We start from the raw sequence: 17783 nt of genomic DNA on the forward strand, positions 1-17783 counted from the left end.
GTAGTACTGGTCACACCACTGTCTTGTACACCTTACTTTTCAGCTTCTTTGGCATTCTTTTGTCATAGACTACACCTGACACACTATGCCTACTGGTCACACCACTGTCTTGTACACCTTACTTTTCAGCTTCTTTGGCATTCTTTTGTCATAGACTACACCTGACACACTATGCCAGCTGGCTGCAGGCCCTCTGATTCTAGCTTTGACCTCTTCATTCAGACTTCCCTTCTCCTCAACCACCCCTCCCAGATACTTGAAGCTGTTTACCTGTTCCACTATCTTCCCTTCTATCTCAGTTCTCAGCTTCTTCAGATTTCCCCAATCTCCTGCCATTACCACTGTTTTATCTGTGCTTAGTTTCTTACCATGTCCCTTCAGTTTTGCATTCTATTCTCCTACCTTTTGCAGCGCCTGTAATGCCACATTACCTGCATACAGCAACTTTGTCCCATCTGACCTGTTTGCTAATGTAATCCATCACCAATATGAACAGGAGTGGGCTCAGAACTGAACGCTGGTGCACACCCATCCCACTAGGAAACCCTTTGTGAGGCCGAACACTGTTTGTACTTGAGTCATTGGGTTCTTGTACATAGCCTGCACTAATTCTACCAATGTTTTTTGGACTTCAAATCACCACAGTACTGCCCAGATCAGCTTTCTTGGGACCTTGCCATATGCTTGCTCCAAATATAGGAATGCCCAGTTGGACTCTCTCATCTCCAGCTTCTTCTCAAGTAGCTGTCTCACTGCAAACATTGGGTCAATTGTGCAACATCCTTATCTGAATCTGAACTGCTTCTCTCCCATCTTACATTAGACTACTCTGCGTATCCATTGATTAATCACCCTCTCTAGAACTTTCATGTAATGTGATAGGGGTTTGATGCCTCTGTACTGCCCACAGTTGTGGATGTCCCCTTTGTTATTGCACACTGGCATGAGTATGCTAATTCTCCAGTCATCTGGGATACATCTTTCTCTCCACACTATGAATACCCTCAGGAGCCATTTCTCCCCTATCTCACCCAGCATCTTTATCATGCATGCTGTAACCTCATCTAACCCCGCTGCTTTCCCTGACTTCATTTTCCTTAGTGCTGTTCTTACTTCTTCTAGGGTAGACTCCTCTTCTTTCATCATATGCTGTTTCTGGAGCAGTACAGCTTCTGTGAGGGTTTCTCATTCAGAAGATGCTGGAAATACTCCTTCCATCTGCCTCTGATGTCCTGTGGACTGGTGAGCAAGTTGTTGCTTGGATCCCTTATGAAGGGTGGCAGATCATCTTCTTTTCCTTTCTATCTTTGCCTTGCAACCTGATATAGTTTCTTTGTGCCACTTACAGAGTCACTTTCTAGAAGATGGTAGAGTGCATATGATGCCCTTTTCTTTATTGCAACTTCATTCTTAGCTTCTTTGTTAGCCAACCAGTAGTCCTTCCTAACCTGGTGATTCTTTTCTATCTCCCACTTCTTCCTGCACTCCTTCTTTCTTTTGATGACTTCCTGGACTTCTGCATTCCAACACCAGTTTTCCTTATGTACCTTATTTCCATACCTGGGTTGGCCGCATATATTTTCTGTAGTTCTAACACATGCTGCTTTTAGATAATGCCATTCTTGTTAAACTCCACCTATTTCCTCCTTTGCTTGGGGTGCTAGAGCCCTGAGTAATTCTTTGAACTGCTCCAGTCAACTTCCAGGTCCTCAGCCTGGTCTCTGTTGACCTTAGAGCCTTCTCTGACCACTGCTTGCAGCTGATTGTTGCAACTAGTGGTTTATGCTGTGGAACGACTGTTTCACTGGGGATGACTTTACAATATGGATTCTACCCCTGTACCTTTTCCTTACTAGGAGGAAGTCTACATGAGTTGCATGCTGGTTACTCATAGGTTCATAGGTTGGTACTAGGCTATCGGCCCTAGGGCCTATACAAGCCTAGCCATAACAATTCCCTGGCTATTTCTTCCCACACTATTTATTCCCTGGACCCCTGTCTAGCAGAGCAACTTGACGTGATCCCCGGGGTGAATTTCCTTTCTACCATCCAATCATCAAGGTTCATTTTGAGAAGGGCCAAAGAGGCGCTCTGCTTGACATGTATGGGCAGTCTATTCCAGAGTCTGGGGAGTCTCTGGGTCAGGAACCTATCCCTCCAGCATGTTTTGTTTATTACGATGACAAGACATAGATCCCTGGAGCGTGTGGCTCTTGTATGCAATCTTGTGACGGTCTCTTTTTCTGAACCATGTGTTGGCTACTATTAAGCCATTTGCCAGCCAGATGTCCCACCTTTTATGTATAATAGCTTTTTTGTTAAATGTTTAGTTCCAGCTTCTGTGTTGCATGCATGCACTGTTTGGCAAGTTAATAGTTTATACAACTGTTTCTTGTTGTCTCCATTTGAACCTATGTCACATCTTGCAGAAATGTTGCTTTACTGAAAACCCTCAAAGAAAAGCCCAACGACCCAATACCCCCTAAACCTATTAACTTAATAATAACACACAAAACTATGCACATCTTCAAATATTGAAGTTTTACCCTCCTAACACTGACAGCCACACACAAAGATTCCAGCTAAATTTAAAGATTATCCATGGTAAGACACATGGTAGAGTCTGTGATTCTATTAAGTGCTCACTGGTTTTGTCTTATCTTTATAACTCTCTCAGCTGGAAAACACTTGAATGCTTTCAGAAAACATTTTCTCCAAGCCTTTTATCATTATCAAATTGTCTTCTAGAGACGTGAAAACCAGATACAAAACAATTTACTACAAAAAATGTCTTATAATATTTGATATTCTTTATCATTTACTTGTTTTCTCTTAAAACTTGTTACTATATAAAGCTAATGGCCTTAACCCAGTCATTCTCCTATGCAAGAATGAGAAAAAGCACACTAATTTTTCTTGTCATGCTCTTTTAACCAGACTGTGCTTTTTATATTGCAGTGCCTACATTTCTTAAATCTTAACAAGGAGAAAGACAGAAGAAGGGAGGAAAAAACAGGAGCACCTATTTAAATTTATCCCCATTACACTTAAAAATAACTGAAAAAAACTTTATTTTATAACATGCAAAGAAAATCATGCACCATTTAAACAGTACTAAAAAATTTGTTTTACTTGCAGTTAACTTTTGCCCTCCTCTTCCCCCCATCTTTGTATTTTTCTGAACATTAATGACATGAAGTACGGCATATGCTTTAGAGTCCCCTACACGTTTAAGTTCAATATATCCAAATTTTCTGGTTCTATTCCTGTTCATCTCTATCTCCAGTGCACTCTTGATTCTTACAGTTTCCCCTCTTTCAATCATTTTCCGCTGAAACACTGGGAAAGGTTTCACTGCACAGTCTCTCTCTGGACTTTATTACCAGAAAAACAAGAAGCAGAATCTCCTATTTCACAGCTCACTTTCTGTTGGACAAACTTTTGGATTTCTTCCCTAACATGTACTCCATCAAAAAATGACTTTGTTTCTCTAGGGAAAATATTCTGAGGATAGCTGGGTACAGCAGACTGAATCTCACAAATGCTTTTCGGCATTCCCAGAATAATGGAATACATGTATTCCTCTTCTGCCTGGTGTATGACTAGTCATTCTCCACAAACACTCTGCTGTCTCCCACTATTAGCACTTTGTCCTTCTGCCACAGTTTTGTCAGAATCAACTCCTTCTACTGCTAAGATTACCTCTTTACTATTAAAGGTCTAGGTTATTTTCTCTCAGCCAAGTTTGGAGCATATACATAATGTACCCTTTCAATAAACAACTCCTGTTGTGGAATACCAGTCCAGTTGCATATTTGTGCTTTCATGAAATTAACAGTCTGTTCCTTCCAGCTTCTCAGGTACAGCCGAAAATCTCAAGTTTTCCCTATGCTCTCTGTTCTCTAATTCTATTATTTTTTGAAATATCTTCTTGTGCAGTCTCATATTCAGCCAGTCTTTTCTTCATTTCGACCTCTTGAGTTTTGCAGCTTTATCACCTTATCTGAGTACATGTTTAAAGCTTCTTCCATTTTTTCCAGCATTTTATTATTTGACTTGATATACTCCATCAGTGTTTCATTTATTTTAGTCAGGTCTGTATGCAGTTGCTTTATACTTTCGTCAAGGGTACTGGAAGTCATGTCCGGAGCTTGCACTGCTTTTTGGTGAACACCTACAGTACTTTTTCTAATCAGTGTTTTTTCATCACCTTTTGTAGCTGATTTTCCTTCAGATCCTCTGTATTTCTTTTTCCTATCATCTAGGCAGTGCACTTACTAGCCACTTACTGAAATTTACTCAGAAATCCAGGTCCACTGACTTTCTCTGCTAAATTTCTATTTTTATACTGGGAGAGCTAAATTTAAACTGTTACTCAATGTGCAGCCATCTTGGAAGTCTCTCGGTGAACAGTTCTTGTGAAGGAACAAAAGGCTGAAAGGGAAGGCCTGGGTTGAGTGTACATTGCCGAATCCACCACTCAAATTCTTGATTGAGACAAGGAAGGAAAGGCACTCTGAAAATAAGACAAGGAAAGAGAGGCACTCTGAAATACAGGGGGTGTCACTGTTGAAGCCAAAATGACTTGAGGTACCATTGATGCTTCCGCATATGCAGACTGAAAAGGAGGAGCACTGGAATAGAACAGGCCATGAATCCTACATCCTGAAGAAACTCTCTGGAGTGGAAGGCAGAGGAAGAAGAGACTGAAAGAAAGCTGTTAAGTACAAAACCTTTGGAGGTGGAAAACAGGCCAACATTGGCACAATCTGAATCCTGCAGCCCAGATACCCATGATCTTGGCACGGAGTCTGGACAGACTTTTGGAAGTTGACAGAGAACCCCAGACTTTGAAGGACAGATTTGGTGAACTCCAGAGCTTGTAGTAGGCCCCCTGGCGAAGGTAACTGAATCAAAAGGTCATCTAAATAACAAAAAAACTGAATGCCTTTGAGCCTGCAAAAGGCAATCACAGGAGCTAGGCAATTTGTGAATACCCTTGGAGCAGTATAGAAGCCAAAGTGCAAAGCAGAGAACTGAAAATGAGAGGAAGAAACAGATAAATGTAAAAAACTTCCTGGAAAAAAGGATGACTAGGAATATGAAAGTAAGCATCCTTCAGATCCAAAGACATAAGAAACGTCTGGGGCAGCAACAGAGGAAATGGGGTTTGAAGAGAAAACATGTGAAAAGAAGAAACCTTGAGAAAGGTTTTGAGCAAGGAGAGATGCAGAATAGGTCTCCAAGTGCCCTCCTTTTGAGGAACCAGGGACATTCTAGAGTAAAATCCCTTTCCACTTGGGAAGGAGGAAAATGGACAGGCTGAACATTTCCCTGGTCCATCAGTGACCCAAAAACCTCAGAGAAATGAGGAAGCTACTGTACAGGAGGTTGTGGGATACCTGAAAAAGGACGGAGATACTTCCGCCATGAAGTAACCCTAATGGATGATGGACAGTACCTAAAAATCTGAGGTGATGAGCTGCAAATTTGGAAAACAGTGGGAGAGCTGAAAGGACAAGAGAACCTGTCCGAGAGTTGGGGGGGGGGGCAAAATGTCAAAGAGATCCTGCCTTTAGTGGTCTGAGGAGGCTGCCTGTGAACAAAAGCAGACCTAGTAGGATAGTTCCTCTGGAACATGGGGATAGGGGACAGAAAAAATATGTTTAAGGTCCTACAAAGCTTAATCTTTTTTGTGAAGAAACTTTACCAAAACAGCAGCAGTAGTCCCAAAGATATTCTTATTATCCAAAGGAACATCCAGCAACTTGGCCTTCAGGTAATCACTGCAGTCTAAGGAAAGAGTAATGCCTAAAGACAGACCCAAAGGCAGCAGCTTTTGAAGAGGCATCAGCATCATCATAACTGCACTTGATAGAATGGTGAGCTACCTGAGAGGTAGAAACCAAAATTGATAAAGCAGAAGATTTTCCTTCAGAATCAGGGAGGTCAGAAATAAGCTAACAAGCCTGGGCAATCAAGGCCACATCTGGTCATGTGGGTATGGTATTTGATGGCCCTATGGGCCAAAGTAGAAGCAGTGCAGACTTTCTTTCCAATCCTCTCCATTGCCCTACTATCCTTATCTGAAGGCAGAACTCTGGAAGAGGGCAAAAGCTTAGAAGGCTTGTCAGAGGAGACTGACATCACAGCAGGGTCAGTAGAAGGACACTTAAACAGAAATTCACAATCATCAGGAACCTTCTAGATCCTGTCCGGTTTATTTTGCAGCAGGGGGATGAGAATCGGGAGTTTTAGAGGCAGCTGTAAACCCCAGAGGATGTGTGAAAGGAAGGATCCATGCCAGCCTCTGATGGGATCATGGCATAGGAATCCAAAGTTGACATTGGACGGCCCATACACACTTCAAGAGAGATGTCCGGTGAAGGCTGGGCAGCCAAAGAATCCAGCCAAGATTTTTTGGCCACCTTCTTGCTTAACAGAAGTACCTCTCTGGGTTAGTCTATTCTTCGATGCTACCCTGGGCTAATGGTTTAAGCATCTGGTTCTCAAGATAAATGGCCAGGGTGGCACAAACAGGTTCTAAGAAACTTAGGCAAAAACACCTTACAATTATTACATGAGGTATGGTCGTGGGAAGCATCCAAACAAAAAAAAAAAAAAACACAGTTTGTGACATTTCTTATGACTGACATTTTCCCTTTCTGGAAGACATGAACTCTAAGTAATCAGAGGAAAACAAGACAGGGCACTTAGCTGATGGCTAGGTATTCAGTACAGCAAAAAACGTTCAGACGAGCAATGATGGCATTCAGACTGGTGGCAAAGAAGTTCTGGGTAACTGCGTCCGTACATAATCTTTACCTCCTACATCCTACAGTGGATATAAAAAGTATACACACCCCTGTTAAAATGCCAGGTTTTGTGATATAAAACAATGAGACCACACTAAATAATTTCAAAACTTTTCCCACCTTTAATGTGACCTATAACCTGTACAATTCAATTGAGAAACAAACAAATCTGTTAGGGGAAAAAAATATAAAAAAATAAAAAATGTACAATAAGCTGGTTGTATAAGTGTGCACACCTTTAAACTTATACTACGTTGAAGCACCTTTTGGTTTAATTACAGCATTCAGTCTTCTTGGGTAGAAGTCTATCAGCATGGCACATCTTGACTTGGCAAGATTTGCCCACTCTTCCTTGCAAAAGCACTCCAAATCTGTCAGAATGTGAGGGCATCTCTTGTGTACAGCCTTCCTTCAGGTCACCCCACAGATTTTCTATTGGATTTAGGTCTGGGCTCTGGCTAGGCCAATCCAAAAATTTAATTTTCTTCTGGTGAAGCCATTCTTTTGTTGATTTGGATGTATGCTTGGGGTCATTGCCGTGCTGAAGGTGAAATTCCTCTTCATTTTCAACTTTCTAGCAGACACCTGAAGGTTTTGGGCCAAAAGTGACTGGTATTTGGAACTGTTCATAATTCCCTCCACCTTGACTAAAGCCCCAATTCCAGTTGAAGAAAAGCAACCCCCAAAGCATGATACTGCCATCACCATGCTTCACCGTGGGAATGGTGTTCTTTTGGTGATGTGAAGTGCTGTTTTTGTGCCAAACATACCATTTGAAATTGTGCCCAAAAAGTTCAGCCTTGGTCTCATCAGTCCATAACATATTTTCCCACATGCTTTTGGGAGACTTTATGTATTGTTTTTGAAAATTTTAGCTGGGCCTGGGATGTTTTTCTGTGTAAGAAAAGGCTTCCATCTTGCAACCCTACCCCATAGCCCAGACATATGGAGAATATGGGAGATTATCACATGTAGTACACAACCAGTGCTTTCCAGAAATTCCTGCAGCTCCTTCAGTGTTGCTATAGGTCTCTTGTCAGCCTACCTGACCAGTTTTCGTCTTGTCTTTACATCAATTTTGGAGGTACATCCAGTTCTTTGCAACATCACTGTTGTCCCATATTTTCTCCACTTTTTGATGATTGTCTTCACTGTGTTCCATGGTATATCCAATGCTGGGGAAATTTTGATGTACCCTTCTCCTGATACCTACTGAGATCCTTTTGATGCTTAGTAAGCTCTCTGAGAACCATGGCTTTTGCTGTAGCAAGCAACTGAGTAAATGTCAGGAAAATCCTACTAGGACAGCTGAACTTTATTTGGGGTTAATCAGAGCATCTTTAATTGATGGCAGGTGTGTACCCAAGAAGACAGAATGCTGTAATTAAAGCAAAAGGTGCTTCAACAAAGTATTAGTTTAAGGGTGTGCACACTTATGCAACCACCCTATTGTATGTTTTTTTTTATATTTTTCCCGTAACAGAATTGTTTGTTTTTCAATTGAATTGTACAGGTTATGGGTCACATTAAAGGTGGGAAAAGTTTTGAAATGATTTATTGTGGTCTCATTTTTTACATCACAAAAACCTGGCATTTTAACACTGGTGTGTACACTTTTTATATCCACTGTATATGTAGAGCATATGTGAGACGTACAGCACATACAAGATATAAAGGCTTTGGTACACTGACCGGATGTTGGGCTGTCCTTGTCAGGAGAACCCTAAAGTGAAGAACACTGCAGCAGTGACAGAGAAGGACATCTTATCTGCCCAGAAAAGGAACAGCACAAGCCTACCATCAATCCTCGAAAGCCTCAGAGAAGCAAACTTTCTGGTGGCAGGAAAGCTCTGAAGGGCTTGGTGCCAAAACCTGTCTTTTTAGTTCAATAAGCTTGAGCTGACTGGTTTTGGTACATGGAAGATTCCCTGAAGCTCTGGAAGATGTCTGGCTGTTTTATCCTTGGAAGGATTTAACCCATACAGTGAAGGCTACTGCAGCAGTGTTCAATATGATGAACATACGTGTTTACACTGAAATCAACTAATTATGAAATCAAACTGCAGCAACAGTGGCTCAAACAGGCTGCATACATGCCTTTGATAATGAGAAAATCAAAAGAATTTGGGTTCTTACACCACACTAAGTGCACGAAGTCATGCTCCGATGCTGAAAGTGGGAGAGTACTGCCATGTTTGAGATGCAATTCTCTGGATAACACATTAAACAGAGGCTCCATATGTCTGGGTTTATGGGAGCTCAGAACATTTATTAAAAAGAACAAGGGAATTTCTCTAATTTTCTGGCCAATCTTGCAATCTAGGTTTAAAAACACTTGAGTCTCCAAATAAAAACTCATTCAACTAAAGTATGTAAGCAAATAATGCAGTGTAATAGTAAATCATGATACATATAACAAAAGAAAGAAGTCAAAGTAGTAAACTACATTACAGACAGCTAATTAAAACAATTTCAATACAGGCAACAATATTTCATTAGAAATATCCAGAAGATTATTTTTCTAGGTTTTTCATTTCAGTGCCGGCAAACTATTAAGCCACCCCAATCGGCCTCAGCTTACTCAAGCCCAAATGAGGGACATATGCACACATAGGGAGAAGACAGCCACCCAGGGAAAGCCATTATAAAGGCATCTATGAGTATTGATTGCATACCTGCCAACATCATGACAACTGAAGGTATATGTTATGGCTCTACCCCATCTCTGGGAATGGCATAAGCACTTGTATCATAACAGGGATGGACTACGCCTCTCAGTCTTGCCTACAGATGCTTCTTTGCATGTGGCAGCAAGGCCCATCATCACCAGTTTTGATGGCCACAGTCCATGTTCTCCATATACTAGCTCTCAGATATGAGGAACCCCTCAAATGTGACCTGGAACATCAGAGAACCAAGCAGGGAACCACCTCTCTCATCACCAGGATGGGCACACCCATCCTTATTTGCCAGCTTCATCCAGTGACCAATCTACTACTCAGATATGGGTTGCCTGGGCTGTAGTTAGGGCTTGCCAAGCAGTTAGAGAAAAGTACTTAAATACACTTCTTAAAACAACAAAAATGCTCAACATACTATTTTATATTACTTAAATGTCATGATTATAGATATTAGGCTTTAATGTACTCAATTTTAAACTTCAAATAGATTTTGACTTGAAATGTCATTTTAAATCTCTAATCCAGAGAGTAACAATAAAAACGTTCTACTCATGTATTCAACACAAGATAGTCAACCACTGCAACTCTACAGAAACACATAAAACACTGAAAATTAATGCTGCAGTTTATAGATGTTCTTATTAACTTATCACTTAAAACACATACAAACATACATTGATATAAAAGAAAACAACCCGCATTAACGTGCTGCCAGTTACATACATTACACATCACATATGTTCTTTTTGTATAACATTAGTCCAACATTACATAAATTACTCAATTCTTGCCTTCCCTTAAACCTCCTCATTTATATTATTCTGCAATTTTGTTCCCACAATTTCCATTTATTTCTATGTAATTGGCGCCTTCCTTTTTCTAAAAATTCCACTTCCAGTTATTTTTTTCCCTGTTACAATAGTCAATACTTCAAATACAGTTGGTTTAGAATTTGATTTCCATTTTGTAGTCATTTCTTTTTTGGCAGTCACCAGAATTAAACTTAACAAGGTCTTACTCTTAAAATAGCCTACTCAGATCTTGGGTCCTAGTTCAAAAGAATCACTTCCTTAGCAACACCCATTTGTTCACCCAATATTTTTGACAGAGTACTCTGTAATTTTTTAATTCTGCCAACTCATTACACTTCCAAAATATATGTTTCCAGTTACCTTAACTCAAAAGAAAAGACTTTATGGAAAATGTATTATAGTTTACTTCATGTGACTGGACATATTACAGCAATGAAACATTTCATAAGTTACAAGCCAAAAGGCACTACACAACAGCTGATAATGGCTCTCTACTAAAATACTAAATCTAATAGGTTCATAGGTGTTTACTAGGCTAACGACCACAAGGGCCTTTTTAAGCCTAGCCATGCATCCTAAATCTCTGACATGTTCTGATACCCTTGATGAGTGTAAGCATGGGCCTGGGAGATGAAACATTTACAGGTTCCATCAGAGACGTAGGTGCCAAACCAGGGATAAATTTCTGGTTTCCCATCCAATTGTCCAAGTTGCACTTGAACTGGATTAGGGAGGAACTCTGCTTAACATGGATGAGGAGCCTGTTCCATAGACGGGGTACACTCTGGGATACACACCTATCTCGTCAGCAGGTCCTATTTATATCACAGGAAAGGTTTAAGTCTTTAGAATGGGTAATTCTGGTACTGTTTATTTTGTGGATAAGCAGGATGTCCATTAGAGTGGGGTCTGACAACGCCCTGTAAGCCAGGCATAGATCTCCCATCAAAAGCCTGTAGGAGACAGAATACAGGGGATAGGGCCTTGAGGCGGTATGTATAGGACACATTCCTTATGCCCTGTATTCTTTTAGTGAGGAAACTTCCAGTTGTTGGATATGCCTGATTAGGTATATAGCAAAGGGGGCACTGTACTCAATGACAGGTCTGATGAATGCCAAATACAATGGAACAATGACTTCACTGGACTTAGACGCCATACCTTTGTTTATTATAAGTTGCACAACATAGAATGATTTCCTCATCACTGTAGACATGTGATGATCAAAGGCTAGATTACTATATATGTGTGTCCCCAAGTCCCTGACTACTGGGTCAACTCTAAGGGGTGTGTTGTCAATATGATAGTCACCAGGGATGGATGACTTCCCAAAAGATACTATTATGCATTTCTTGGCATTTAGTTTTAGTCCATGACTCTGACACCAGTTGTTTGTCTGTGTTTTGCCCCTCCTGGAAACCTTTGTGTTAGTGTGAGATTCAATGACAGATCCTAATTTGGAATCATCTGCAAATTTAGTCAGCTAGAGACCACTAACATTGGTCTTGACTTCTGAGAAGTAAATGCCAAAAAGGAGCGATCCAAGGACTGATCCCTGAGGGACTCCACTTCTGACTGGCCTCTTTGTATTCTAATTCTAACTTCTTGGGTCCTGTCCGTCAGCCAGTTCGCTATCCACCGGGCGACATACAGGTTTGTATCTAACCTCCTGAGTTTGTCAACAATGCCCACGTGGGGTATTGTGTCAAATGCTTTGGCCAGGTCAAGGTAGGCAGTGTGAACGATTTTGCCCTCATCTATTGCTTTGGTGACCTTCTCAAAGAAGTCCACCAGGTTGAGTAGGCATTATCTGCCCTTGAAAAAAACAAACTGTGTTGGGTCCAGTGTCTGCAGGTTTACTATATCTCTGATGATCATCTCCCATGATAATTCTTTCAGTGGCTTTAATTATAAGACTAGTGAGACTTATGGGTCTGTAGTTTCCAGGGTCTGTAGATGGCCCATCTTCGTGCAGAGGGATGACTGTTGCCTTTCTCCATTTATGAGGCACAAAGCCTGTTTGGAGGCTACAGTTAAATAGTAATTCCAGAGGCCCTGATAGGTTATGTTTCATGCTATTTAGAAGGCATACTGGGATATTGTCTGGGCCCATTGATGCAGTGTTCTTGGTCTTAGAGAGAGCATTAAGGACCTGTTCCCTAGTGATAGTAGGGGGAGTTATATTTGATATTTCCTAAGGGAAGGTTGAGAAGGAGACAGGAGTAAAGTTGGAGCTGAATTTATCAGCCAGAAGGCTTGCAATACCTTCTGGCTCAGTATAGGTGGTGCCGTTTACAATGAGCTCTGCACACAACTGTGTATTACCTTTGAGGTTGCAGACATAGCTAAATAATGCTTTGTGGCTGTCCTTGGCCTGGGAGGCCAAACATACCTCAAATTTGGCTTTGTTAGACTTTATTTATCCTCTTGAGTTGTTTAGTTTAATGAAAGTGCTTTTATCCTGCTGGGTGCTGTACCTCCTAATTTTTGCCATGATTTTCTTCCTCCTGTTATACATCTGATTGATTTTGTGATTCCACCAGGGTGGCTTGTTTTTTTGAGTTAGTTCTGTACTTCTTCCTGGTGAGTACAGCAGCTTCTACGCAGCTATTAACATGCTTGTACAGGGTTTCTGTGAACAGTTCATTAAGTTCTAAAAGAAACTCGGGGCTAAAACAAGACTTTTTCAACAACAAAAGAGCAATATTTGCCACACGAGATGAACGTTAAAAATAAACATACAAATACACACACACACACCACTAAAAAGTGTTTTTGTAAGGAGGCGCCCCCCCCACACACCCTTGCTACTATATATATTTCCATACACACACATACATACACATGCAACTATAGCCATGTTCAAGTACCAGCAGATATCAATAACTAAATAAATTACATTTCTTGTGAGATCACTGTTATATTGGGAGTATGGGGAAATCCAGTGATGCTGAGATCACAAACATTTAATACACAAAGGACTTGTACTCTACTGATCACACCACAGAATGTCAATCACTAATGTCTTGCATCTAAAGCTGACACCCATTTACATTACATTTAGTAAAGGCTAAGACATTAGTGTGGGCTGGTATTTATAAATGATACCTTCAATTTACCAGCAAGAGGACTTTACATCATTACAAATAAATGACGACACAGAACACTATAGACAGTTCAAAAAGCTGAAATTCTTATGTCTGCCTCAATAGAAAACTAATAAAAATTATTTTGTTGCCGAAACAGAGAAGCTTAAGTTGATTTCCACTGAGCTTCTTAGTTCTTACTCTTAATATGACACTGGTTCTTCATAAAAAAGAGCAAACATGAGTTATGAACTCTGCTAATCAATGTAGTCATTTACAAAATGAAAATAAATTCTTTACCTTGTGCTATCCTCAGCTTGACTTCTAGGTCAACAGGTGTGGATACCACTGACTTAGTGAGAACCAGCACATTCTCCAGGCCAATCACCACCACTAAATAAGGGAAAATTTCTCTACAGTAACAGAGAGAGAGAGAATACATTATTTTATCCATAGTTCAACAATGGGGAAAATACAACAGAAGGACCCAATTTCTTCATATCATTGACAATCGACTATACTGTTGTATTATTCATTACAATACTCTTTGTTAAGCACTCAGTATATTTTCCAGTTACAATGAAGTGTTTGTTCACTATCCTAACCAGGAATTTATCCACTGACCTTATGCTCCAATGACTGCTTTTATCTCTTTAACCCAAAAGTTAAAGAATGCTGTTTACCAATAATGCAGCTAATGATGGCACAATCTCACATACTGCACATATAAGCAAGGGGTCACATAGGAGGGTCACCTCAGCGATGGAAGACCAGTTCAGATAGACAGGTAAAATAATATTCATAAAATGTTAACCCTTTTTATTGGTTAGGGGGTACAGTCTCTACCAAACCTCCCATACAAGTGGTTATGCTCCTATACAGACTGCCCCTATCAAAACTGTTTCTCAAAGTGTATTTTTATTTATCTAATTATTTTTTAAATTGTGGAAGTGGACTAAGACTTGCCAGTCTTTTCTAGTTGTGTGCCATGACACAAAGGCAACATTAAGGATTAAGAGCTGGGATAGTTTAGAATAGTCACTAAGCATCATGTTTTGGCAGGTGGGAAAAATCAGAATAACTTAAGGAAACCCTAGGAGAACATGTAAAACCCCACAGCTTGTTCAGCTTTCTATAATAAGCTCTACCCCAAAATTCTCCAGTCCAGTCCAAACATTTTTTGGCAAGTGTCTGTTTGCTCCCCGTTTGCTATGTGACTGAAACTGTGATACTCCTGTAGTATATCTGAATCAAACTTTCTGTTACTGTATTTCCATTTTCAGCCAAGTGAATCATTTTACTGTTCACCTCTACTTTCCACCACTCAGCATACACACCTCGTGTTTCACTTCACTGAGATTATTGTGCTCCTATCTGTGACTTCAGCAAACACCTGTCTGTCATACTGTTGAATTTGTAACATTCAGTCTCAAGTCACAGGGAGCAGAAGTTACCTCATATCACAGTGTTGGTTGCTTTCATTTTTTATACTTAATGGTGTCTGTTTTCTTGCTAAGACTAAGTATTCCACAGTTATTTTTTTTAATTGTGTTCATTAGCAACCAATCATAAACCCCACTTTGGCAAAAGAAGCAAAAGAAAGTAATGCCTCAGTACCAGTCTTTAAATTAAACCTGTTCTTATTATCTTTTGAGTCGTAACTTTAGCAGTACACAAAACCAGATGGTTAATTTGAGTAGTTTTGTTTGAAAACCTCATCCACAATGGCTGACTACTATGGGAGCACGAGCAGCTAACACTGTGAGCTATACGTGAAAGGGCATGAAACTGTGCACACGACCGCCCACTAGTGCGATGCATGAAGAAAATGTTGTTTGCTCCATTTACAAGTCTTGTAACTACTACAGGAGGAAGACTACCAGTAGGCAAATGTGTGTGTGTGTGTGTATATACATATAAAAGCTGAGGTTGTGCAAACTCGAGGAAATGGAGAACTGTATAAAAAAAAATAAAATAAAACTCACATTTCCTCACTTTTCTGACTCCCACAACCAAAAAATTTGTAACAAACTAAGTTTCAATGTAATATGTCAACATAATAATTCGATCTTCCATATGCAATGTTCTGTGCTATGATAACAAGCCAGTGGGTTAAATTGTAGGACTTCTTTTTAAATTATGTGCTGAAGAAAGCCAAGCTTCAGTATAAATGGATTTTCCATTCAGTAAAACAGAACATGCCATTTTAATCAAGATAAACCATTATATAATCCACATTCAGGGAAATGGACATATATGTTGATTACACATTAATGTTATGAGATGATGAAAATATTATATGCTATTGTCCTTATTTACTCAACTTTCTACTGCAGATTAATTTAAAATGCAAGTAATTATCTAAAATCTTGCAAGACAATATCAATTCCTGATGAGGATACGGTAAATGTTACTAAATGTTTTGAGAAATACTCAAATTCAGTCTTTGAGTTTTATGCAATTTACTTTTTCCATACAACTGTGTCCCTTTTCTTTCACGTTACATGACATAAACTTGCTTACAACTTTCATAGCAAATTTACAAAATGCTTATTTGAGAGAAGGCTCCTTATTTTTTATTAAACTAGGTATCATTTATTTTTCTTGCAAATAGTATATATAGTTCTCATTTTTGTATTTAGTGGTTAGATGTTATATATCCTTATATTTTAAATATTTGTTTTTATTTCATTGTTAAATATGTTGTTTCTTTCACATATAATTTCTATGTATAACACATATTAAAATTACTGTACATATGGTTGTAAATGGTTATATATAGTTTATTATAGCAATAACCCACGCCTGGGTGTGGGTAATGCGGGATTTACCCACGGTTGGCGTGGTTTGGTCCCAAAGGCGAAGCCCGAGGGACCAAACAAAGACAACTGTGGGTAAATCCCATTACCCACACCCAGAAGTGGTTACTGCTATTATATGACATTATTTAAGAAAAGAAATAATTACTTTTCTTAAATAATGGCATTGTATAATGCCTCTTTGCTGCCCTTCCGCAGCTGGCTGGTATCCGTGGCAGTTCTGATGTACTGCGCATGCCTACGCAGTACATCAGAGCTGTGGCCAAAAGCAATGGAGAAAGCAAGATCTCCGTTGCTTTTTACTGTTTCGCTATGTTAAATGGGTTTAACATAGCGAGACAGCTTTAAAATAAGCAATGGCTCTGTTGCTTATTTTAAAGCTGTCTCGCTATGTTAAACCCATTTAACATAGAGAAACAGTAAAAAGCAACGAAGATTTTGCTTTCTCCATTGCTTTTTTTTAAAACCTGTCTCGCTATGTTAAATGGGTTTAACATAGCGAGACAGCTTTAAAATAAACAACGGAGATCTCCGTTGCTTATTGTAAAGCTGTCTCGCTAACATAGCAAGACAGGTTTAAAAAAAAAGCAACGGAGAAAGCAAGATCTCCGTTGCTTTTTACACACTGTGTTGCTATGTTAAAGGAGTTTAACATAGCGAGACAGCTTTAAAAAATGCAACGGAGATCTCCGTTGCTTTTTTTAAACCTGTGTCGCTATGTTAAACTCTTTTAATATAGCGAGACAGTGTTTTAAAAGAGACTTATACTAATGGAAAAAGTCCGGGCGACCGGACCTTTTTCCATTAGTATAAGTCGATTTTAAACGTGCACGCTGGCCAATCAGCGTGCACGTTTTGGAATATTAATGGGGGGGTCATGGTATAATATTAGTTTTCTTAGTGATGAGTCTAAAATTGTATTTTCTTTTCCCAGTTTCTTTCCTTGTTTGTCTTTTTTTTCTATGATACACTGTAAAAGTCTTAAATAAAAATATTTGAAAAAAAAAATCAATAAAAAGTGTTTAGAAAAAAAAATACAATGCAAGAGACATAAAGGATATACTATCATAAGGAACAGGCACAAAGGTTTAATGATTTCTTACAGCAAGTCTCTAGTCCCATCTGAAGGTCAAAATGCTTATTGCAGTTTTTAATTTATAATTTTTTGAGCTTTGATTTTGCACACTAACACATGATCAGCCGCAATGATATGGCAACAGTGCATTGTAGGAATACCTAAAACATGTAGCCCATATTGTATGATACCATCAGCTATTATCATGGTATTATTGATGAATAAATGCACTGCCTTCCAGTAATCCAGTTTTAAAACTGAAATAGTATTACCAGATTCACCGCTCATCACTGTTCAGTGATTATTTTCTGTTTTTAGTATCTTAATATTAATTTTTATTTAACATTTAAAACACATTTTTGAATTTTAGATTAAAGTCTTTCTTTTAATTCGCAAATGTATTTATTTGCTAATTGATTACTGGGTAGATGGACTGATCATTTGATTCTTTTCAGACATAACCTGGGCTCTAAGGAGCAGTACATAAATGTAATG

The 17783-nt window shown here is 39.3% G+C and overlaps 1 protein-coding gene across 2 annotated transcripts in view; it reads right to left on the bottom strand.

Annotated features, from left to right (window-relative positions):
- LOC122797194 (SREBF chaperone) overlaps positions 1-17783 on the bottom strand; it is a 2019897-nt gene that overhangs the window by 1323491 nt on the left and 678623 nt on the right. For both annotated transcript variants that reach the window (XM_044066018.1, XM_044066017.1), the window contains exon 9: positions 13695-13807. In XM_044066018.1, the coding sequence (XP_043921953.1) occupies positions 13695-13807 (113 nt within the window). The remainder of the gene's footprint in view (positions 1-13694; positions 13808-17783) is intronic.

Source organism: Protopterus annectens, chromosome 3.part0 (assembly GCF_019279795.1).
Source record: "Protopterus annectens isolate FY-2018-M chromosome 3.part0, PAN1.0, whole genome shotgun sequence".
NCBI classification, from domain to species: Eukaryota; Metazoa; Chordata; order Ceratodontiformes; family Protopteridae; genus Protopterus; species Protopterus annectens.